The sequence below is a fragment of the Schistocerca americana genome, chromosome 8 (assembly GCF_021461395.2).
Source record: "Schistocerca americana isolate TAMUIC-IGC-003095 chromosome 8, iqSchAmer2.1, whole genome shotgun sequence".
Lineage (NCBI taxonomy): Eukaryota > Metazoa > Arthropoda > Insecta > Orthoptera > Acrididae > Schistocerca > Schistocerca americana.
Genome location: NC_060126.1, coordinates 121,677,510 through 121,703,630, shown reverse-complemented (window position 1 = coordinate 121,703,630; position 26,121 = coordinate 121,677,510). Strand labels below are relative to the sequence as shown.

Here is a 26,121-nt window from a genome sequence, read left to right as displayed (position 1 = left end):
TGTCTGAGATTGAAAAGTTGAAACAATACGTATTTACATATAATACATACGCATAATACAGATTCACTATAGTCATACAATGCTGGTGAAATTTGATAAAATCCTGACGATGACCTAGGCAGTTTCAAATACGAGTCGGCGGGCCGTATATCGATTAGATCATGTCGACTGTCGACGGCAATTGACGCGTAGGAAAGAGGCGCAACTTTTTGCAGGTGTACAAACGGATTATTTGTGTTGTAAAGAAAAGATAAACAAGGTGCAACAAAAAATTTCTATCGGCGTTCTTTCCAGCTTTTCAGGGTCGTGAATTGTTTTAGTAAGCCACATATTTTCTCAAAACCCTGTACTGTATCTAATGTCCAAAACCCTGACCTGCCAGTACCATTTAAATTGACAATATTGATCGAGAAAATTAATTTCCAGTAATCCAGTTCTCGCAGTCAAACTTTTAACTCGCCTTGGCAAAAATTTTAATTGAAATTTTCGATATTTACCTGAGTAGTTACATTTCCAATAGAATATTGTTGGCACAATCCACTGGTTATCATACCGGTTCAGTTAACATCCGTTTTTAATTTTTTGTTTAGTGTTTCAACATTGCTGTACAGATTTTCTCAGAGCAGATTATAATATTTAAGCTGTATTAATATATAGGAACCATATTTACATGTATTCCACATCCCTAGTGTATCATCAAGACCCGAAGTATATTACAAAAGTGCTTCACACAGGTTGTACATGCGTAAACGAAACAGACATTTGCGTATATAATTTGACCTTCGACGTCATAAAATGATTTATATTATGATGAAAACTTTATTGTAAACAAATTTATTTAATCTAAATATTTATTCCATTCGTATAGATACAAATTAAATGCAAATATATCTATCTGCTGGACAGAATGATGGGTGGAAGGGCGAGCGGAGGGAAAACAAAGTTGCTGCAGCAAAATGCTAATCTGTGTGTTCCTGGTGATCTCAATATTCCTAATGTGTTGTACACACCGCGATGAACTTCGTAATAGTTTGCAAAATATTAATGTAGGGTTAGCTGTAGATAAGAATGAACAGTTCCCTGCAGCAATTGCTACTACAAACACAACCAGACAGATTCCCTGTAAAAATGATCGTTGTACTTGGGCCCATTCAAACATCAAACACAGTAGTTCTTTTGCCAGTATCAAGACAATTGTACTCTTTGCCATCTCCATAAATGGTCTTGCAAAGTTCACCATTGGACAGAGGTGGAGAAATTTGCTAGTCATTTTATGAAAGTAACCACAATTTTAGCTATTTTTCATGTTTATTGTAGTAATAAGGAAGTGCACACTATTTTGACAAAACATTCGGAGGTACTGCAAACTGTCAAGGTTGCCTCCCCCCCCCCCCCCCTCCGCCCCCAGCTGTATCTGAGTACTGCGTCACTCCTGTTTCAATGTTGTGTTCCTTATCACTGAATAAGAGATATTTTGCTAATGCAGGAAGTGTTGTACAACAATCGATCAGTGAAGTTCTCAATATATCTACCAGAAACATAACAACTTTTTATTGGTTTTTACCTGACCTTTTTGTGGAATTAGTGAATTATTACATTGTTCCTATCTATATAACTTTCTATTGCTTGTAAACCAATATAATACTTCCAGTGTTTCTCACATACCTTAAAGGAACGTTAGTGTGCCAAAGAGCTAAAATTGGCCTTGCAGAAAGAGATGCATTTCATGAAGAATACATCTTAAAATAGATTGGTTTCATTATTTTACAAGAATACCATGTAATGCCAGCAATGTTCTGAACACTTTGCTGATGAATAGACTTGATGTATGTAGCACACTCAGGTTGTAATACAATGATGTGGCAAAACAGTACCAAAAAACCACTATGTTTATTTGCTATTGTAATGTACCTCATTTAACTGAAACCATTTGTATCTTAGATTACTAGGTTCACTGAGTAGTAGGCCTGTTCTTAAAGGCATGAGTCACATTCACAATCAGTCATTTTCAGAAAAGGTTATTGTGGTTATGAACTAAAACTTAATGAATGCCTGTATGTGGTAATATAAATGCCTGTCCCTCCTCCTTTTATTGTAGAAGTTAGTAGAGGGTAAAACGTTGAACATATCTTGTTTAATTGAAACCATTTGTATATTAGAATACATGGTTCCCTGAAAAGTATTTTTAGCTGTATGAGCCACATTAAATACTCAGTCATTTTCAGACAGGTTTCATATGATCCTGAACTGAAAATTAATGAATGCCTCTCTGCAATAATACGAACCCCTCCCCCTTTTGTTGCAAAAATTAGTTGCGGATAGAAGATTGAAAGCCACGAGAGACAGCTTAATTTCCAGTACATGAAAGTGATACGCCTTCAGCACCTCACCAATTCATTGTGTTCAAACACTCCAGTCTTCATCAAGGCTTCCACAGTTTAGTTATAACTTCACATTTTGTTTTTTTCACATTGTTCTGTTTATTGTTTTATCTGTATATATACTTGCTATTGGGAATAATATTAACTACCTCAGACTACCGTTCCAACCAACATGCTGTTATTATTATTACAGACCACTACTAAATAATTTTGCTTCATATGATAATGTAAGTTTCATGTCTTTATTTCGTAAGGTTTTTTTTTTCCCCCTAGCCGTAGATTTCTAAGCCATCAAGGAATATATGAATACAATAAATCTGATTTATCAACATCTCTATTCTGTCATCTTTTCCCAGACTAGAGAGAGCACTCCATATAGCTTGTCAGTTTCATGTTCTATGAATCATTTGCAAGGCAAATTGCCATGATGCAGAATGAGTTATTTTAGATTAACATCACAAATTATTTTGTAATTTGGTAAGGATGGCTACACGCTCGCCAAGTTCTGTTTTCATATTATGTCTTCTTCCCATATTACTTCTTCTTCCCAATATTTCTAATGTATCTAACTCATAATTACAGGTATTTACTTACCTGTAGGTATATTGTTCCACCAGTGTATTTTAAGATTGTTGGATCTACCTGTTGTGTTGTAAACATTCCTTGTAATACTATAGAACTCCTTATGATACCATAGAATTTTTTGATCTCACATAATCTTTTCTTCATACACAACAAATTTTTCTAGTCCAGTTTCTTTAATATTTCTCCTAGATGTTTGAAAACCCTTTCTATGGCATCAAATTCAATTACTATATTATAAATTTTTCCCCTACAGAGTTTCCTAAAACTGTTTTGTTAGCTGTCTCCGCCAAGAGATTGACTTGCATTGTCACATTTGTTAAACTTTCAGAAAGGATAGCAAAACACAACAAATGCCAGATAATTTAATGTAACAACTTTGTCCCCTCTGCTGCGTTTCCAGCATCATTAGTAAAATTTTATACTCTGATAATATTTCATATTGGATTCTTAAGATGTTCACCAGAATAGAATTGAAATACTTTGGAGCTCACTGACTTGTCTTACTATTGTATATACTTTGACATTCCATGTATCAGTTTTATTTATGACGTTAGTTGTAAAATATTTACCTATTGCATTTTGCCAATTTTGATTCAACTCTATATATCCGGCTTCCTTTTGTCAAAGTTTTCCCCATCAACAAAATCAAAAGTATTTCTTAAACCAATGAAAATAATGGCTGAGTACATGGGGGATCAGTAATCTTGTTTCGTGCCTTATTTCATCTGATTAGCCCAGAACACATTCATAATTGTACACCTACATCTATACTCTGTGAACCACTATGAGCTGCATGGCAGCTGGTACGTTCCTTTGTACCAGTTATTAGGGTTTCTTCATGATCCATTCACATATGGAGTGCAGGAAGAATGACTGTTTGAATGCCTCTGTGTGTGCAGTAATTATTCTAACCTTATTCTCATGATCCATATGTGAACTGTACATAGGTGATTGTAGTGTATCCCTAGAGTAATCATTTAAAGCCAGTTCTTGAAACTTTATTGATAGGCTTTATTGGGATAGTTTATGTCTGTTTTCAAGAATCTGCCAGTTCAGTTTGTTCATTATCTCTGTGACACTCTGCTGTGGATTAAACAAACCTGTGAACATTTGTGCTTCCCTTCTCTGTATACATTCAATATCCCCTATTAATCCTATCTGGTACGTGCCTCACACTGGAGCACTTGCGATTTGTAAGCAATCTCTGTTGTAGACTTGATTGCACTTCCCCAGTGTTCTACCAATAAGCAAAAGAGTACCACTTTCTTTACCCTCGACTGAACCTATGTGATCACTCCATTTCTTATCCCTACAAAGTGTTCCACCCAGGTATTTGTACGAGCTAGCCGAGTCCAACAATGACTCACTGATATTATAGTCATGGGATACCACATTTTCTTGTTTTGTGAAGGCCACATTTTTACATTCCTGAGCATTGAAAGCAAAGTGCCAATCTTTGCACCAAGTTGAAATCTTATCAAAGTCTGACAATATTTTTTGCTGCTTCTCACAGGTGAAGCATGGTTCCTTTCAGAGAAAGTACAGTGCCTGAAAGACTTTTTGGTAGGCAACTCCTTTTACTCTATAGATGAATATCTTACCAGGGATTGTTTGACCAGTTTTGACAGCAGTTGGACACAACAGTCATGATTAGGTATTCTGCGTATAATAAATTTATTAAAAGTGCATAATAGTGTTTCATTCTGACAGTATATTAATTTTGTAAATATTAGCAATTCCAGTTTATTTTATGTATTCACCTATTTTAACAATCTCCTGACAAATGATCAGTGTAGTATCATATTCAAATGTTTTATGTTTCACTTTCTGACATGTTCCATACCCATGAGAATCATCTCATTTTCAGGTTTTTGGAACAAAAACTGGATCTAATCTAATCTAGTTCTTCATTATGGATAACTGCATTATCAACAAAAAGCATGATTTTACCATTAATATTTACTACAAGGTCATTAACATACAACATGAACAGCAAGGGTCCCAACACACTTCCCTGGGGCACACCCGAAGTTACTTCTATATCTGACAATGACTCTCCATCCAAGATAACATGCTGTGTTCTCCCTACCAAAAAGCCCTAAATCCAGTCACAAATTTCACTTGATGCCCCATATGATCACACTTTTGACAATAAGCTTAGGTGTGGTACTGAGTTAAATGCCTTTTGGAAATCAAGGAACACTGCATCTACCTGGTTGCCTTGATTCAAAACTTTCAGTATGTCATGTGAGAAAAATGCAGGTTGGGCTTCACATGATCGAAGTTTTTGAAATCCATGCTGTTTGACACTGAGGAGGCCATTCTGTTCAAGATACCTCATTATGTTTGAACTCAGAATATATTCTAAGATTCTACAACAAATAGATGTCAAGGATGTTGAATGGTAGTTTTGTGTATCACTACCATTCCCTTTCTTGTAGATGATTGTGACCTGTGCCTTTTTCCAAGAACTGGGCACAGTTTTTTGTTCAAGAGATCTATGATAGATTATAGTTAGAAGAGAAGCTAACTCAGCCGCAAATTCAGTACAGAATCTGACAGGGATTTCATCGGGTCTGGATCTTTGTTTAGTTTTAACGATTTCTCAACACCACTGACACTAATACTTATTTCATTCATCTTTTCAGTGGTGTGAGATTAAATTGGGACAGTCTGCTGGGTTTTCCTTTGCAAAGGAACATTTAGAAATGTAGTTAAGCATTTCAGCTTTTGCTTTGCTACCCTAAATTTCAGCTCTGTCTCATTCTCTAGGGGCTGGATACTAACTTTGGCACCACTAACAGCCTTTATAAACAGCCAAAACTTATTTGGATTTTGTGAAATGTCACTTGTCAATATTCTGCTATGGTTGTCCTCGAAGGCAACATGCATTACTCTTTTAACAGCCAAACGCATTTCATTCAGCATCTATTGGTCTATAGCTCTACACTTTGTTTTACACCGATTACATAGTAATCTCTGTTTTGTTAGAAGTTTCTTCACAGTGACTGAATACCATGGAGTTTCCCTCCTGATATGAACTGTTCTACTGAGGACATATTTATACAATATGTGGCCAACTATTCTTTTAAACTTGAGCCAGATTTCTTCTACATGCTCCTGACCTGTGCTGAAAGTTTTAAAGTTCCTCATTGAGATATGACACTACTGATTTTTTATCTAGTTTACTGAACATATATATCTTTCTGCTTGTTTTAGTTGTTCTTTGTACTGTGGTAATTATTGTTGGCACAACTGCATCTTGACCACTGATACCAGTTTCGATGTGGGCATCCTCAAAGATGTCGGGTTTATTTATTGCCATTAGATCCAAAATATTTCCATCATGACTAAGGTTCCTAACTATCTGCTCTAGGTAGTTTTCAGAGAAGGCTATGTAGTAAAGTTTCACAGTGTGTCTTATCATGCCCACCACTATATTACTGCTTACCAATTATTGTTTTACCTTTCTCAAGGTAAACAACGGGAATAATTCAGTTTTCACTGTCATACTCTTTTCAGGAGATGGGATGAACTTTGCATTTTTTGTGGGCTGGTTATTTATTTATTTTTGTGTCAGTTTAAAGTATACAGTGAACAAATGGAAATCAGTTGGTATCAGTTTATACACTGGTTGACCAGATATTGCCCATGTCAATTTCATTTAGTGTCGCCCTCATAAGGTGTCTCATGGTTTATTTGGCTGGAGATGAACAACACTGCAGTAGATGGTTATTAGTCTGCACACCACCACACGTGGGAAAAACTGACTCCACAGGAAGGCCCTTCTCCTGCAGGCTGGTCGTGCATCTCATGGTACTACAACATAGTGTCTTGAGAGGCTTCCATGTTACCCACTTCTCCGAATGACCAGGAGGGAACTCTTCATTAGGAACCATTCATTTCTCCAAATGTTGGCATTCCCCCACCACATTGAGATCCTGGCTTGCGGTGGTGTTCATGTAAGAGCTTCAGTAGGTGCCAATATTTCAGCTGAGGCTGTGCGGACTGATGGCCTTATAAAGGGTGGGCTTCTGTAGTCATAGCCATGCTGTTCTCTCATCTAGCAGCTATCTCATGTCTAATTTCAGGAGATGCTATTGCAGCAAGACAGTAGAGTTTATGTACAAGTTTAGGTCTTATTCAACCCATGATAATGTGACAGATCTCATTAAAAGCCACTTCTATGTGGTTATAGTATGGCTGGATTTGTACTGCGCTGAACTTGCATATTCGGCACTGGAGTAACACAGTGTTAGCATGCTATTTCTCACAGCGAATGGGTGGCCCCCAGGGGCTCAGCATTCATTTGCTGAGTACGGGCTTGACGACCCTGGGGTCCTGAGCTGGGGACTGGTCGGCGCCGCCAGTCTCCTGTCACCGTAACCCCCGGACATGCTGCAGCGACCACCGTATGGCGCGGCGGTGGAATGTTGTGTGCTGCGGGGAATGGTAATCTTGGCTTGACCGCCTGGATTGCGAGGAAGGCCGACCTCTATAAAAACCCCTCAATCTTCCGGTGTGCTCCGCGCCTATGAGATGCATGGCTGTTGAGGTGGAACAGTCGCAAGCGGGCAACCTCTGGGGCACCTGCCGCACCCCAGTTGTATAAGGCTTACTCAGGCACGCGGGGCTCTGTCTGAGCGGACCTTTAGTTCCCTAGCTGCTCGTGGGACTGCAATGGGCCCTTCGACCTCTACATTTCCCCCTACCAGTGGCTTGGGTGGGCCACTGGTAGGAAAACACACCCCATCGAAGAAGCGACTTCGTGCTGCGAGTCCTCCAGCGCCTAGTGTTGATCGAGATTTGTCAGACTGTCGTAACAGAGCACATGCTGATAATCAGAATGTGTTTTTGATTATTAAACGGAAGGAGGGTAGCTTTGAGAGGGTTTCTCCCTTTTACATCCACAAGGGTCTTGAGGGAATTGCAGGAACACTTAAATCTGTGAAGTGACTGCGCAATGGGACTCTGTTAGTTGAGACATCTAGTTCCCATCAAGTCGCTTCTCTTCGGAAAGCAACCTGTCTCAGTGAGTACGCTATCGAGGCCGAGCTCCACTCCACTCTGAATTACAGTAAGGGTGTTGTGACATGTAGGGACTTGGTGGATATCCCCATAGACGAGTTAAAATCTGAATGGGCTGATGAAGGTATTGTTGACGTGCAGCATATTATGAAACGAGTCGATAGGGACCTAGTCAATTCTGACTCGTTTATTCTCACGTTCAGTTGCCCACGACTCCCAGAGCATGTTAAAGCGGGGTTCTTACGTTTGCCAGTAACGCCATTTTTCCCCAACCCAATGCGCTGGTTTAAATGTCAGCACTTTGGGCATACTACGTTGGGGTGCAATGGGATAGCCACTTGTGGTAAATGTGGTCAGCCTGCCCATGAAGGAGCTGATTGTTCATCACCTGTGCAGTGCGTGAATTGCTCTGGGAATCACCCTGTCTGGAGCCGGGTCTGCCCCATCTATCTCGACGAACGAAGATACAGGAGATTAAAACATCTAACCGCATCCCCTATGGTGAGGCCAAGAAGCTCTTTAAGGCCATGCAACCTCCTGTGTTTACTACATCTTTCGCTTCCGCTCTGAAAAAACTGGTACAAATGGCCACTGTTGCTACGCAAACGGAGGTTGCTAGTGTTAGCACTAATACCTGCGTTTGCCAGTGCACTTGTGCTGCTGCGGTTGTTTTGCAACCTGCGGCTCTCCTCGCAACGTCGGACAAGGCTGTGGTTGCTGACATTGGGGTACTTCCTCCCTCTCCCCATATGGGGCCTTCTGCCCAGGCGAGTAATGCTCCACCTGTTGACAAGGCTCTGCATTCTAAGCCCCCCAAGACAAAGACGCCGAAGCTGAAGGTTTTGCCACCTGCGGAGACTAGTCAGGGTCGGTCCGATGACGAGGCCATCGTACTGTCTGATGTCTCCCGTGGGTCGTCATCGGAGCTGATGGACATTGACGTCGACCGGGGGCGATCTTCTCGCCCCAGGAATAAATCTCCGGCCAGTACGGGCTCTCCTCCAAAGCACAGAGGCAGGGTGAGAGTTCAGCCCCCCTGATCACTGGCTCCCATATTACAGTGGAACCTGAATGGGTTCAGGACGCATGTGGCCGAATTACAGCTCCTTGTACGAGAGTGCCCTTTGTGCTTATGTCTCCAAGAGACATATTTTCGGGCCACTGATGCTCCTTCTTTACGGGGCTATACCGTCTATCGGAAAGATGATCTGACGGGGGAAAGGGCAAAGGGTGGTGTTGCGGTTTTTGTCCGTGACATGCACCCCTCATCTGAGCTCCCTCTTGTTACAGACTTGCAAGCAGTTGCAGTTGACCTTCTTGTGGGTCGGAGGCTCACAGTCTGTTCACTTTACTTACCACCTCAGGATGCGATAGACTCTGAGGCTCTCGCAGACCTTATTAGCCAACTCCCCCACCCATTTCTTCTTCTGGGGGACTTCAATTCTCATAATGTCTTATGGGGCTCTTCGACTACTTGCCCCAGGGGTCGCATTCTGGAAAGCCTCATGATGTCTGAAGAACTGTGCATCCTCAACTCTGGTGCTCCCACTCATTTCTGTACTGCTTGTGGGTCATCAACAGCTATTGACCTTTCCTTTTGCTCTCCAGCACTAGCGGATTCTGCTGTGTGGGAGGTTGCTGCTGACCTCCATTCTAGTGAACACTTCCCTCTTTGGATTCGCCTCCTGGATGAGGCTATGGCATTCCCAGCGCCGCCCCGGTGGCACCTCTGCCGAGCTGACTGGACACTTTTCAGCCAACTGGCTGTTTTGGAACACCGTGCCAGCGTCCACGAATGGGTAGACCATGTTACAGCCGTGATCTCCCATGCTGCTTAATTGTCAATCCCACGGTCATCCGGTCATCCCAAGAGGCGTCCTGTCCCTTGGTGGACCACTGAGTGCCGCTCAGTCATCCGAGCCTGCCGTGCAGCTCTGCGCCGCTTCAAGTGCCGTCCTTCAGCTGACAATCTTGCGGCCTTTCGGGTGGCAAGGGCCAAAGCGCGGCGCGTGATTAAAGAGAGCAAACGACGGTCATGGCATTCGTTCTTGAACTCCATCTCCCGCTCCACTAATTCTACGAAAGTATGGGAAGCCACCAGGAGGATTTCCGGGAAACGCAGCCAACTACCTGTCACGGCATTGCTGCATCAGGGAAGTCTTCTCACGGCGCCGAGAGACATTGCCCAGACACTGGCCATGCATTTTGCGGAATCTACCGCCACTATTACCTGTGATCCAGATTTCTGCCGCTACCGCACTGCCATCGAGAGGGGTCCCTTGGACTTCCGGTCTCCAAATTCTGAGCCCTACAACTGCCCCTTCGCAATGTGGGAACTGGATTCGGCGCTGTCTGTGGCTCATGATACTGCGCCTGGTCATGATCAAATCCGGTACAGCATGCTGCAGCACTTGTTACTGCCTTCCAAGGAAGTTCTCCTGAATTGTTTTAATACGGTATGGTTATCCGGCACGTACCCTGACTCGTGGCGGGAGGCGATTTTGATTCCCCTCCTCAAACCGGGGAAGGACCGAACGCATCCCAGTAGTTATCGGAGTATTGCTTTGACAAGCTGTGTCGGGAAGACGTTGGAACGCATGGTCAACCGTCGCCTGGTTTGGCTGCTCGAGACCAGGCAGCTCCTTAGCCCTTCTCAGTGTGGCTTTCGGAGATGTCGTTCCACTATAGACAACTTGACCCTGCTTGAGGCGGCCATCCAACAGGCCTTCCTGCATAACCAGCATTGTCTAGGTGTCTTCTTTGACATTCATAAGGCGTATGACACTACTTGGCGTCGCCATATCCTCAATCAACTCCATGAGTGGGGCTTTCGTGGCCGTCTCCCCATCTTCATTCGGTCCTTTCTTTCCCACCGCCTCTTTCGATATAGGGTTGGTAACGTGCTATCTGATTTGTATGTGCAGGAGAATGGTGTTCCTCAGGGAAACGTTTTAAGTGTCACCCTCTTTGCCGTCGCCATTAACAGTATCACGTCCACTATCCGGAGTCCTGTCCAATGCTCCTTGTTTGTGGACGATTTTGCTGTTTTCTGTTCTTCCTCCAGTCTTGTCACTGCTAGTCGGCAGTTGCAGCTTATGATACAGCGATTAGAGGCATGGACTGCAAAGACGGGTTTTACCTTTTCTGCAGACAAATGTGTGTGTGTTCATTTTAATTGTTCTCGACGTCTTTTTACCTCCCCTGAATTGCGTCTGAGGGACACCATTCTTCCTTTTAGCGACAATGTGCGGTTCCTGGGTCTCACTTTTGATTTCAAGTTGTCGTGGTTGCCTCACCTTAAAGACCTCAAGGTGCGGGCCCTGAATATTTTGAAGTGTCTGAGGCATCGGTCCTGGGGAGCAGATCGGGCGCGTCTGCTGCAGTTTTATAGGGCTTTCGTCCGATCGCGTCTTGACTATGGTTGCACCGTGTATGGGTTAGCGAGGCCTTCGTATCTGAAGATTCTTGACGCAGTACACCATGAGGGTATCAGGCTGGCCACTGGTGCCTTCCGTACTAGTCCCATCCCCAGCCTGTGTGCTGAGGCAGGGGAACCACCGCTCGCCATCCAGCGGAAACTCCTCATGGTGCGACGGGTGTGTCAATTCCTTGCCTGTCCTACCTCCCCTGCGTACCCTACCGTTGCCCGACCGCCTATGGAACGTCTCTTTTTCCAGTCGTCCCAGGGCAACGAGACCATTTGGGATTCGTGCCAAGCATTTGCTTGAGTCCCTTGGTGTGGAGCGTGTGGCCCCCCAACGACAAGGTTTTACTCGCCTGCCTCCCTGGTTGCTCCAGAGGCCCAGCGTCCTTTTAGACTTGTCAGAGTACCGGAGGAGCTGCACTCCTGCGTTTGTTTTTACCTCCTTATTTTATGATATTTTAAACCAGCATCCCGACCATGTACCAGTATTTACGGATGGCTCTAAACAGGGGCACTTTGTTGGTTGTGCTGTTGTTTTACCTGATCGACTCGTCAAGTTACGGCTTCCTGCGGCGTTTACCATCTTTGATGCCGAATTGTTTGCGATCTTGCGGGCATTGGAGCAGATGAGATGTGTTCCCAGTCGTCAGTTCCTCATCTGTTCTGACTCCCTGAGTGCCCTTCAGACCATGCAACACTTGTACCCAGCGGATACGGTCGTCCAGAACATCCATGATGCCCTACTCCACCTGCAGCGGCAGGGGAAGGTGGTTTCCTTCTGCTGGGTGCCGGGGCACATGGATATTAGCGGAAACGAACTGGCGGATGTGGCTGCCAAAGATGCATGTTCCCTCCCTCACGTTGTTGAATGTGCCGTCCCCCTCCATGCTGTTACCTCCCTCCTGCATTTTCGCGTTATGCGTCAGTGGGAAGAGGAGTGGCTGGCAGTCGGTGAAAATAAGCTGCGTCTGGTCAAGGCCACCACGCGGCCATGGTGTACGTCCTACCAGTCATGCAGGCGGGATGAGGTTCTCCTCACTCGCCTCCGCATCGGGCACAGTCCCTTCACACATGGTTTTTTACTCCGGCGGGAGGATCCCCCAATCTGCAGTGCTTGTGGCGTCCAGATTACTGTCCGCCACATTTTACTTGACTGTCTTTTATTCTCTGACCAGAGGGCGGTGGTTTCTTTGCCACCGGATTTGCCCTCTATTTTGAAAGACGACGCGACGTCTGTGGTTAAGGTTTTACGGTTTTGTGTCCTGTCCAATTTGTTGCCACGGATTTTAGGGAGAGGGTTTTAATGTGCTGCTGGATGACTGGCTCACCCAGATTTTAGGTAAGAGGTCCGCCAGTCACGAATACCTCCTTGTTTCCCTTCGGTTTCTGTCCTCCCTTCCTTGTGTTTTCTTTCCTTTTTTAGTGCACTCCTTCTCCTCTTGTTTTGCCTCTTTATGTGAGGATTTGGAACTGCATCAGGTCTGTGTCTTTTAGCTGTTCCCCTTGTTCGCTGTTCGTCTTAGTCCCTTCACTGCATGTGTTCCTGTTTTTATGCGTTTGGGCGCTGATGACCCCGCTGTTTAGTGCCCGTAAACCTCAAACACACACACGCGAATGGGTGAGTTCATGATGGTTATCAGTTTTCGCGCAGTGTTGTTTTAAGCAGACACTCTGTTTCACGTTTAGACAATGTTTCTTAAATGTAAGTGTACAGTCACTCCCAGATACTTCATAGTTGGGCACGTGCAAGAGCAATTCTTGTCCAGATGATTTCAATGGTTTTGGTTGCTTGTTTGCTCCTGAGGTGGAATGTGCAGGTGTGAGTTTTGGTAGGATTCCGATTCATGCGTTTATCATTATAATAGGTGGTAAATTTTTCCCAGGGCTGTAGACTAGGTTTGTTCCAACTTTTCAAAACTGTAGACCTGAGCAGTGATTGCACAGTCATCAGCATAGATAAAACTTGAGCTCGTTCAGGAAATGGCTGATAATTAGTGTAGATGTTGAATAACAATGGTGCGAGCACACTGCCTTGCAGTAACCCGTTCTTCTGTGTTCTCCACCTACTTCTTTGGCCCTGAAATTTAACGAAGAATCTCTGGTTCTGCAGATGGTTTCTGATGCTGCACATGAGGTTGAAGACTTTGATGATGTCATACATCTTTGTTATAAGAAGCTGATGACTGACTGTATTAGAAGCCACAGAGAGGCCAATGACTACAGCACCTGTGGCGAGCCATTTCTCAAAGCCACCCTCAATGTTCTATGTCAAGTTTAATATTTGTGATGTATAGCTTTTTCCTTCTCCTACAATAAGGTATTTCATTTTATCTGTTAATGAAACTCACACATCACTGATTACCACACTTTACAAAGCCATTTCTCACAAGCCAAAACTAGATTTAGATTATTATTAAACATGTAGCTCTTCCCAGTGTAATAAAAACAATATATCATTAAGGTAACTGAACCAGATATACACACCTCAACAGAAGATTGAAATATCACAGAGTCTCCTGCAGTGATTTCTTACTGTACACCTATTGAGGTTTGAACTGCACCTTATCAGCAAAGTAAACACAATTCCTTCTGAAAACGAGAAAAATTTGTTTAGTTACAAAAAATCATTACAAAACAAAGCAGGCTCTCTCCTAAGCCTACATTTTGAAAACAAAAACAGTGAACATCTTTATCTCATGATGATGATTAACAGTCTTTATAGTAGTGAATATGTCCGTCCTGCACACAGATTTCTTCCACTCTGCGAGACATGCTCTTCATGAGATGATCAAGTTTATTATGGGGTATGAGGTCCCACTCCTCAATGGCAGCTTCAGTGAGGTCCTGAGGATTGTAAGGTGGATTCGGACACTGTGCAATGGCCACGTTCAACAGGTCCTATGCATGCTCCATTGCATTCATGCCTGTGGCTGTGCTGGCCAGTGCATTGGTAGATGTTGCATCTTTGAAGACACTGAGAGACTGCTAGAGTACGGTGTGGTCTTGCATTATCATTGATTAGGGTGAATTTGTCACCAACTTCATATCTGCTGGGGCTTACAATCGTTTGTAGGACCTCTTGGAGGTATCAGGGGCTAGTCAAATTGCCATAGATGGGAATTAGAGGGGTATGCCATTCAATCATTATTGCTGCCCAGAATATTACGCTTACACCTGCGAACAGATGGACTTCCTGACAACATTGGTGTCCCTGATGTCGTCTAGTGCTTCTGCAGACCCTAACACATATAGCATCCAGTTGCAAACCAATCCTGATCTCATGAGCAAACATGACAGTACTCCATTCCACAATGACCCAATGTTGATTTACAAGAGCCATATGAACTACTGTTGCTCAGCAGAAGTCATTTCCAGTATTTCTGGCAGTTGATGTCGGGCGCCTATGAGCCACAATTGGAGGAAACGATCCTGCACTGCAAGGCCTATTGTTCACATTTCCCATCTCTCTGTACTTTCTCCACACCTCAGACACGCCATTCTGAGTGACATGTAACCAATCAGCAACATCATGCTGTGTATGACCTACTGACAGCAAAGCCACTATCCTGACTCTATCAAAGTGTTGTATGCATCTATGTGGCTTGTTACTGCAGTGCTGAACACAAACTGACTGAAGCTGTTGTCGATACTGGACTGCTCGCGATGTGCTGTATATTTACATGACCGGGAAATGGCCACAAAGCACGCCAATAATAAACACGGCCCAGTATTTGGGCTCTAACTCATGCATGAAGTGCCTAGGTGAATGAGACCTCTAATATCATAGATTACATTTTACGATAGTATTCCAAACTTTCGTTGAGCAGTGTACAGGTTTTCAACGCTTACAGTTTTCATTTTCCTATTAATATCTAGAAATAAGCAATATTTTTGTTGGAATACAGTTTATGTTCCAAGCAAAATTTCTTTCCACAGGTTATTATTTGCTGATCACCTAATAGTTGAAAGTTACTCAGCAAAACATGGAGAATGTTTTCTTGTTTGTGCCAAACATCATAGGTAATTGGTTTCTTTTTACTGATGATTTTTGAAAGTCATCTAAATTAATATATGTGATGCTCCAAGGATCGTCTTTTTTTTCTCAGGTTATGCAAGAATTGTGCTTGCCCTTATTTCATTTTACTATATGCCTACAAATCACATTATAGCTTCTTGGTGCTACATCATAAGTTCATTGCTTGATGCAATAGATGGACATGCTGCCAGGTATTTTAATCAAAGTAAGTATCTTTCCTGCTGTGTAACTACTTTTTATTCTCTATTATTTGAGGAATTAATGTATGGCTGTTAAAATGTGGAGCATTTGATATGATAATGAAAAAGAATTTGTGGAACTTAAATATGGAATATCTGAAACTTTATCAAACAATCAGGGAGAATTTTGTTTGTTTGTTTGATGGGTCCTCAGCCTACATGTAATTTCCAAACGTGGTTATTTACACATTATGGCCATTCATTTATTAAAATTGCAGTTTTGAAAATAATGCTTCATCTCTAGGCATAACTCTCAAATATAATTAATCTGGCTGCTAGCCCAAACATCAAGCAACTGTCTTAAGTCATAAAGTAAATCAATAATCACAGAACCACATAAAAATTACAATAATAAAATCTTTCTTATGTTCTTATGGTCTCACTTAACAGTTAGACAAGTTAGACAGTAGACAAGTTAATCCAAAGTGGGTAGATGACGTTAGAAAGCATGCAGAAACAGCATGGATTTTATAATTGGATGTTTGTATAGAGATTAATGAATCAAAGTACGAGATTTTCAGTCCCTCTTCCATGAATTATGCCCATAGAGAACATTCTTGCTAACCAGAAGTAAAAGCTATCTAAGACTACTATCATATCACGTGGAAAATAGTATGAAAGAGAGAACCAGAAAACAATATCATTATATATAAATATGTATGTTTGTGTTTGTTTGTGTGTCTGTCGACCTGCCAGCACTTTCATTTGGTAAGTCACATCATCTTTATATATATATATATATATATATATATATATATATATATATATATATATATATATATATATATATATATATCTGCTTGTGTCTGTATGTGTGGATGGATATGTGCGTGTGTGCGAGTGTATAGCTGTCCTTTTTTCCCCCTAAGGTAAGTCTTTCCGCTCCCGGGATTGGAATGACTCCTTACCCTCTCCCTTAAAACCCACTTCCTTTCGTCTTCCCCCCTCCTTCCCTCTTTCCTGATGAGGCAACAGTTTGTTGCGAAAGCTTGAATTTTGTGTGTATGTTTGTGTTTGTTTGTGTGTCTATCGACCTGCCAGCGCTTTCGTTCGGTAAGTCACCTCATCTTTGTTTTTATATATATATATACACTCCTGGAAATGGAAAAAAGAACACATTGACACCGGTGTGTCAGACCCACCATACTTGCTCCGGACACTGCGAGAGGGCTGTACAAGCAATGATTACACGCACGGCACAGCGGACACACCAGGAACCGCGGTGTTGGCCGTCGAATGGCGCTAGCTGCGCAGCATTTGTGCACCGCCGCCATCAGTGTCAGCCAGTTTGCCGTGGCATACGGAGCTCCATCACAGTCTTTAACACTGGTAGCATGCCGCGACAGCGTGGACGTGAACCGTATGTGCAGTTGATGGACTTTGAGCGAGGGCGTATAGTGGGCATGCGGGAGGCCGGGTGGACGTACCGCCGAATTGCTCAACACGTGGGGCGTGAGGTCTCCACAGTACATCGATGTTGTCGCCAGTGGTCGGCGGAAGGTGCACGTGCCCATCGACCTGGGACCGGACCGCAGCGACGCACGGATGCACGCCAAGACCGTAGGATCCTACGCAGTGCCGTTGGGGACCGCACCGCCACTTCCCAGCAAATTAGGGACACTGTTGCTCCTGGGGTATCGGCGAGGACCATTCGCAACCGTCTCCATGAAGCTGGGCTACGGTCCCGCACACCGTTAGGCCGTCTTCCGCTCACGCCCCAACATCGTGCAGCCCGCCTCCAGTGGTGTCGCGACAGGCGTGAATGGAGGGACGAATGGAGACGTGTCGTCTTCAGCGATGAGAGTCGCTTCTGCCTTGGTGCCATTGATGGTCGTATGCGTTTTTGGCGCCGTGCAGGTGAGCGCCACAATCAGGACTGCATACGACCGAGGCACACAGGGCCAACACCCGGCATCATGGTGTGGGGAGTGATCTCCTACACTGGCCGTACACCACTGGTGATCGTCGAGGGGACACTGAATAGTGCACGGTACATCCAAACCGTCATCGAACCCATCGTTCTACCATTCCTAGACTGGCAAGGGAACTTGCTGTTCCAACAGGACAATGCACGTCCGCATGTATCCCGTGCCACCCAACGTGCTCTAGAAGGTGTAAGTCAACTACCCTGGCCAGCAAGATCTCCGGATCTGTCCACCATTGAGCATGTTTGGGACTGGATGAAGCGTCGTCTCACGCGGTCTGCACGTCCAGCACGAACGCTGGTCCAACTGAGGCGCCATGTGGAAATGGCATGGCAAGCCGTTCCACAGGACTACATCCAGCATCTCTACGATCGTCTCCATGGGAGAATAGCAGCCTGCATTGCTGCGAAAGGTGGATATACACTGTACTAGTGCCGACATTGTGCATGCTCTGTTGCCTGTGCCTATGTGCCTGTGGTTCTGTCAGTGTGATCATGTGATGTATCTGACCCCAGGAATGTGTCAGTAAAGTTTCCCCTTCCTGGGACAATGAATTCATGGTGTTCTTATTTCAATTTCCAGGAGTGTGTGTGTGTGTGTGTGTGTGTGTGTGTGTATATATATATATATATATATATATATATATAAAAACAAAGATGAGGTGACTTACCGAACAAAAGCGCTGGCAGGTCGATAGACACACAAACAAACACAAACACACACACAATAAACTGTTGCCTCATCAGGAAAGAGGGAAGGAGAGGGGAAGACGAAAGGAAGTGGGTTTTAAGGGAGAGGGTAAGGAGTCATTCCAATCCCGGGAGCGGAAAGACTTACCTTAGGGGGAAAAAAGGACAGGTATACACTCGCACACACGCACATATCCATCCACACACATTCCCACGTGGAATGTTTCCTTCCATTATATATATATATATATATATATATATAGAGGGAAACATTCCAAGTAGGAAATATATATCTAAAAACAAAGATGATGTGACTTACCAAATGAAAGTGCTGGCAGGTCGACAGACACACAAAAAATATATATATATATAATAGAGGGAAACATTCCACGCGGGAAAAATATGTTTAAAAACAAAGATGATGTGACTTACCATACGAAAGCATTGGCAGGTCGATAGAAACACAGACACAGACAGACACACACATACACACAAATTCAAGCTTTCGCAACAAACTGTTGCCTCATCAGGAAAGAGGGAAGGAGAGGGAAAGATGAAAGGAAGTGGGTTTTAAGGGAGAGGGTAAGGAGTCATTCCAATCCCGGGAGCGGAAAGACTTACCTTAGGGGGAAAAAAGGACGGGTATACACTCGCACACACACACATATCCATCCACACATATACAGACACAAGCAGACATACACTGTGTGTATGTATGTGTCTGTTTGTGTTTCTATCGACCTGCCAGCGCTTTCGTATGGTAAGTCACATCATCTTTGTTTTTAAATATATATATATGAGTTCCCACATATACAACTCACGAGACCTCTGTCTCTGGCTGCTGTGGCTAGAACACTGACAACACTAAATTTTAAGAGCAGTTTCAGGATATGTATAAGAGGCACAAAATCAGACTGACGAATATGGCAGAAGCAGATGAGAGTCCAAAATCAGACAGACAAATATGTAAGAAGCAGATGTGGGTCCTGCCGCATCCACCTGCAGTGCGATGGACATTTCTCCCACCTCACCACATACACCCGACCTCCATCTTAACAGACGAATGGGAAAATAAGAAAGAGCTTTTGGGAATATTAACAACGATAAATGTTAAAAACAAATACAGAAAATGTAAAAAGAGCTACCAGAGGATGTGGATAATAGAAGACTGTAATTTAAGGACAAGTCTGGGCTTATGGCAGCAGTGGATTCAGATAGCTAATTATGATGATGATGTAACAGCCCAGCCATGTTAAATCTGGGAAATTATGAGAAATTCAGTTCCAACTCTTTATTTTATCTAAAGTTTTGAAAAATTGCCTTTCAGGGAAGCACAGCCCTCTCATTTCCTTCGCTTGTATGAGTTCCCACATTCTTTCCCTTAACAAGCATTCCATTACAGTAAACAACTTCCTTTCGACAGAAAAACGTAGACACCTACACCCGGAACACATGTTGGTTTACTGTTGCAGGCAACTTAAATTGTGTGTCATTGTAGTAAGCCATTTTCCCTTTGAAGACCTCGATCTGTATGACTTCCAGTGACCAAGCACATTGTGCCATTATGCAGTTCATGTCATCTGCAAAACTCTCTGACATGTACATGTTAAACTCTGAAATGCTAAAAATTCTGTAGATGCTGGACTTGCCGTATTTTATCTTACATGCACTTCATCTTTTAGGCTTTTTGGTGACCATAAAAAATGTTCCGGCACAGTCACTAGAGGAGCAGGGCTTATCACTGTGTGGGATCTCTCAAGTCTGCCCTTAAAGCTCAACATTCATGAATCCAAGAGGAAGTCACATTTTAACTTGTGACACAATCTTTGTGAAAGAACAATTTAAAAAATGTAGCATGGTATACAGTGAGGTTAAATGAGCAAATAATTCAAGATTAATATGCTATTTTATTTGTCCAAGGATCATCTAACTATGATGTAGGAATTGCCAGGGTAATACAATGAAAAACAATAGCTCAAAATATAAATATACAAACAATACATAAGTACGTTCTATGAGGACAGGATAGGTGGTTAGCCGTGGCCTTCATGAAAGAACCATCCCGGCATATGCCTGAAGTGATTTGGGGAACCTTAGAAAAATCAAATCAGGATGGCCAAACAGAGCAAATTCCATCCCCCTCAAATGTAAGGTCAATGTTTTAACAACTGCACCACCTCATTTGGTTGGTTCCTGATTTACACAAAAGTTGCTTGAGATAACTTATAATATAAAAAATAGGTTTGCCCTTCATTGTCGCACCCTCTAAGGATGCCCGCTGATGACTTCTGGACCAAGAAGCTGCTGCTGTGCCCCTGCCCTAACTCCAGACTGTTTGGAAAACTAACTCGGGGGCCACATTCAAGTATACTCTGGATTCAGATGGCTAATTATGATGATGACGATGTAGCAGTCAGTTATACTCTGTATCCTTTCTTCGGTCCATCTGAAGATTGAGGCAGCATTCTCCCATGATGAGACAGATCTTGAGCTCAAGAGAATGACAAGATATTACTGTTACACTCTTTAGATCTTGACACAGTCTTCTTGTAAAAGCAGAAAACCTTGGTCATGCACTGAAATGTGACAGGTTGTTGCAGTTGTTCTCTTTCATTATTAATCACTACTTTGAGTCCTCCAAGTAATCCTTAATAGTTTAGTATGTAGAGTTTAGAAAGAATGTTTTAGCTGCCTTTTTTCAGTAGATGTGTTTTAGTAATCTCTTTCACTTCCTTGGGCAAATTATTATACAGTTTTATTCCCTGATAGCAAGTGCCATTTTGAGTTTTTTTTCTTTTTTTCCTTGGTAAATCGAAGCCCGTACTGAATATAGGTCCATGGTTATATAAAGAACTGTTAGTGAAATACTTTGTAATGTTTCCCTGGTTTGCTCAATAGATTGGCAGATGTACCCACTTTTGGTTTTTAAATAGTTCTTTACAATGAGGCCAACAGCTAGTTCTGGTTATTATTCTTATGGCCTTTGTCTCCAGTTCATAAATAGTGTCCATGTTTTGTGCTTTTGATCCCCAGAAAGAAATCCCATAGCTAAGAACTGAGAATAGCTTGGAATAGTATGTCATTATAGAAGACACTGGGTGTCACAAACAGATAAGACCATCAGAGTATAACATGCTGAGGAGAAATTGTTCTTTATGGAACTGATTTGTTCGTATTCAGTTTTATAGATGGAAAATTATGTTGCATATGGCAAATACATATTGAATCACAGATGATGTTCTACTGTTACAACATATATTTTAACCTTGTAGCTAACCTTTTGGGCAGAGATAGCTAGTGCTCTCTCTCTCTCTCTCTCTCTCTCTCTCTCTCTCTCTCTCTCACACACACACACACACACACACACACACACACACACACACACACACAGAGAGAGAGAGAGAGAGAGAGAGAGAGAGAGAGAGAGAGTTGCATTCTCCATTGTATCCTACTCACCTTTTATACATTTATACTGGTATTTTGTACAATATAAGACATGTTACAGGTACAAAATTTGGAGCCATGCTGGATCAGCTAACAGATCGATGTGGTACAATGTGCCTAATAGTTACATTGAGCTACTTTTACCCACAACACATGTTCTTGTTCCAATTAAGTATAACAATTGACATAGCTTGTCACTGGATATATCTGCACACGTAAGTAGTATTCAGTATAATTTATGTAAGTTGTTAAAGCAAAGTATTATTAATTAGATATTGCTCTCATAATTAAGTATCATATGATTGCAGTACATGTAGCTTACTTTTTGTAATGGATTTTATCCATCTGCTGCAGGAGTCTTCTTCAAGGAAAAGCGAGTCACAAGTTTATTGACTTGTCTGGTAACCCAATTATGAGAATCTACTACACATCACGTCCTGTTCTGTTCTTTATGTGTGCAGGAAATGAAGCGTTTTATGCTAGTTTGTACCTCTTGTATTTCACTGAAGGTCCTGTAGGTATGTCTATATCTTTTACTGTTTCTTAGTTGTGGTGGTGATCCCAGTACCAGGAATGAACTTGACAAAGTATCTTGAAAGTTTTGAGGATTAATTAGTCAATGTAATTTTTCAAGTGTGTAATTTTTCCTTTCCTTTGCTAATTTCAGTTTTACATTATTAATCACAGGCTTAGTGGCTTATTAGCTATTCATGAAATACTGGTATGATCTTAAAAATTCTTTCAAATCTTTACATGTACTAATTGTCAGTAATTTCTGTTACAGTTGCAGGCCTGGGTCTCTTCCGTATTGTAGCATATTTAACAGCACCTGTTGCTTTTGTTAAAGCACTTATTTCTCTTCTTCAAGGATATGTAGCATGTAATAATCTGGCGGCAATAGATCTTCAAGATAGACAAGCACAGTTAACAAAAGAACAGTGAGCAATGGCTCTTGCTTTCATGAATATTAGTACTTGGAAAGTACTAGTGAAACTACAACTGTGCATTGCAAACTTACCTAGTCACTAATGTGATTTAGAAATTCCATTTTTGATAGCAAGAAAGTCCTGAGTAAATATAAGATGCTCTGTTATATTTTGAAACAAAATACAAATACCTTTGAAGGACTAAATAGCAGTTTGATTTGTAATTTATGAAATGCAAGTTCTAAATGCCAAAGAAGTTTTCACCTAAAAACAGTGAATCAATTCCTGATGACTACACAGATTCTGTTATATGTAGGTGACAGTTTTTCTTTCATTGTATTTAATCGCAACTAGCTGATTAAGCAGTGTTGCCTGGTTACTTATTTTTCCTAGTCCTGTATAAGGCAGGGAGAGGAATTCAACTTATACTTTTCCTTCCAGATGTAATAATAAATAAATTCTTGGTAAACCCACTCTTGAGCAAGCAACGTGAAATGACCTGTAAAAGAAACATGATGACCTGAAACACTTCACAGTACTTAATAGAGTGCCTCAGTGATTTACTGTTTATGATCAAGAACACAAATCTCAATGGAAATTGCTGTCTCTTTGAGTTAAATGGGAGGGCCATTGAAATTACAACTAACTTTCTTTATGTTGCCCAGCATCATCTTTACATACGGTCTTTCACAGATTGAGGATCCATAGTAAAATATTTGAATATCCAATTTTAAGTAAAGGACAGTGCGATGGAATTTCCCTTCTTTGCACCCCACTCCATCACTATGAGAGAGATCTCATCAGGGCACCAGTCCAGATAGTAACCTTAGAAATCTTTGGCTGTGACACTAATTTTAATTATGTTTCCATGTCACCCTGTTCCCATCCCCACACAGCTAGCGGATGTGAAATTTCATTGTAACTGTAACCATCCAGTGAATCCAGAGGCTCTGGGTATGATGATTATTCTTCCACGTTACCATCTTCCTATCCCACACTGAAGTGTGCTAGGCATGCCTCATCCCCAGTGATTTTCCATCAGGTTTTGTCCCAACTATTGGGCTGCTGGTCTAGACGTAAAGCATGTTTTTCACTCTATGTTTTAATGTAGCGTTCAACCTCTCTGTGATGTTAGGAGTCACTGATTCCACATTAAACTGTAGGTCCCCTCCTTTCTCTAGTTTGATAACTGAGTTAGGTTAGGGGCATGCAAGTCACTGAAGTGGCGTTTGTTTGGAAGACTTGCACCAGGTCATTGAGCCACATGAAATAATAATTAATGATGATGGTGATATCACTGTCACTTTTCAGATATTTTTAGATGTCAATCCTTTTTCTTCAAATCCTACCCTCACTATCAGAGGTCAACTGTCATCAATAAGTCTATCAACTGTGAAAACTATAAATTCAACACTAATATCAAGCTTTTTCTCAATTGTTTCTACAAGTCACTTCCTTCTCACCTCCACTCCTATTGGTGCTATGGGTGTCTTAGCCAGACAAATTCTTAAATTTATTGAGGATTTGAAGCTCTAGTTGAACAACTGATCTCAGGAATATCACCACCACCAATATACATTATACAGTTAAGTGAGTGACCTAATAAATATATCACCTCCCCCCCCCCCCCTCTCTCTCTCTCTCTCTCTCTCTCTCTCTCTCTCTCTCTCTCATTATAAACTGATAGTTACCATGAGGACATGTAAGAACTTTAATTGACAACACTAGTTCAATGAGAGGAGTGCAAAGGCACCACTAAGGCCAGTGTAAACAACAAAAAGAAATAAAAATATAACTCTACAATACCTGTGGATGTAGTTATGTTGTAAAAATAGACTAGTAAGTAAATGTTTAACTGCTGTACAGAAGTGGTCAATTTTTTGTTACAGTGCAAATGACGAGTGATATTGCTATTTGGTTTTACATGTTATGTTTTGAAATTACATTCCTAGTAATTATAACTATTACTTTTTGTATTATTTTGTACTTTTGTCTTGCTCGCCCAGTTTTTAAATGCATGTTCTCCATTTATTGTTTCAATTGCGCATTCAGTTATTAAAGAAAATGGAAAAATATTTTGTTTTGTGGTTTTATTGAAACAATGTGTTAGAATGTAGAACCCAAACAGTGATTTTGTTTCTGAAGAAGCAACGTACACTGTAAAAATTGCAATTAGTCTACCGCACAAAGCAACACCTCACTAAAACAAACAAAGGCAACCTTAGGATTATAATTTAATGTGCTTATAATTCTTGCAACAATTATCATAAACATTTTTCTTGATAAAAATCTTCCAGTACGGTTTGTTGCACATGTCTATTTAAATGCGTACATAAATCATACCACTATAATAAACATCAAATGTTGACTGCATGTTTACAGTGATCAGCCTGAACATATGACCGCAGACCTACTATTGATATAAACTCGTCCAGGTGATAGCAGCATAGCCTGGCAAGGAATCAGTCAGACACACGCATGGTACATGTAGTACCAGTAACCGTGCTGTCTGTGTGTAGAATTGGGGAGACGCACAATCCATCTGGGTTTGACTGATGGCAGATGGCGATTGCCCACAGCCTCGGCATGAGCATTTTGGAAACTGCACCACTTGTCAGGTGTTCGAGGAGTGGTGTGGTGAGTGTCTTCAGCATGTGGTGAAACTGCATCAAGATGTCGTGAGGTTGGGCACCCCCCTCTCATTACAGGTGTCGGACGTGGTACACTGGGCAGACTGGTAATACATGGCAGGCGGTGAACTGTGGCAGAAATAACATCAGACTTTAATGATGGGCAGAGTACAAATATGTGTGAACACACAGTGCACCAAACACTCCTGACAATGGGCCTCCACAGCCGATTACCCATGCACATGCCAATGTTAACATGACATCAGCAACTACGACTGAAATGGGCATGTGACCATCAGCATTGGATGTTGGTGCTGAGGCAGAGTGTGGCATGGTCTGATGAATCCTGATACATTTTCATCATAGCAATGGGAGGGCATGAATCTGTTGTCTTCCAGGGGAACAGGTCTTTGATGCCTGTACTGCAGGACAGAGACAAAATGGCAGCGGCTCCATTATGCTCTGAGGAACATTCATGTTGGTATCCATTGGCCAGAGTAGTTTGTGCAAGGCACTACGACAGCCAAGATGTATTGTACACTGGTTGCAGACCATGTACACCTCTTCATGACGATCATGTTTCCCGACCACAGTGGTGTTTTGTAACAAGATAATGTGCCATCTCACAAGGACAGGTGTGTAATGGAGGGGTTCGAGGAACACAGTAGCGAACTTCAATTGTTGTGCCAGCCAGATCTGAACCTAATTGAACACATCTGGGATGTGATTGAACGTGGCATCAGAGCTCATCCTAAAAAATAGCGTTACAAAGTCGTGCAGTGTTCCACTTGATTCCTTAGCAGCTGATTGTAAT

The 26,121-nt window shown here is 42.1% G+C and overlaps 1 protein-coding gene across 3 annotated transcripts; it reads left to right on the top strand.

Moving 5' to 3' along the window:
• The first annotated feature begins 181 nt into the window (after positions 1-181).
• Positions 182-24,743, top strand: LOC124545151 (CDP-diacylglycerol--inositol 3-phosphatidyltransferase). Of its 3 annotated transcripts, XM_047123983.1 has the most exons (7): positions 182-319; positions 13,529-13,649; positions 15,355-15,438; positions 15,525-15,659; positions 21,813-21,966; positions 22,106-22,269; positions 22,536-24,743. In XM_047123983.1, the coding sequence occupies exons 3-7, from the start codon at positions 15,402-15,404 to the stop codon at positions 22,691-22,693; spliced, it is 648 nt and encodes a 215-aa protein (XP_046979939.1). In that variant the 5' UTR covers positions 182-319; positions 13,529-13,649; positions 15,355-15,401; the 3' UTR covers positions 22,694-24,743. The 3 variants fall into 3 exon arrangements, with proteins under 3 accessions (XP_046979939.1, XP_046979938.1, XP_046979940.1); XM_047123982.1 differs by lacking the exon at positions 13,529-13,649; XM_047123984.1 differs by lacking the exon at positions 13,529-13,649 and having other exon boundaries at positions 197-259.
• The last annotated feature ends 1,378 nt before the right edge of the window (positions 24,744-26,121 follow it).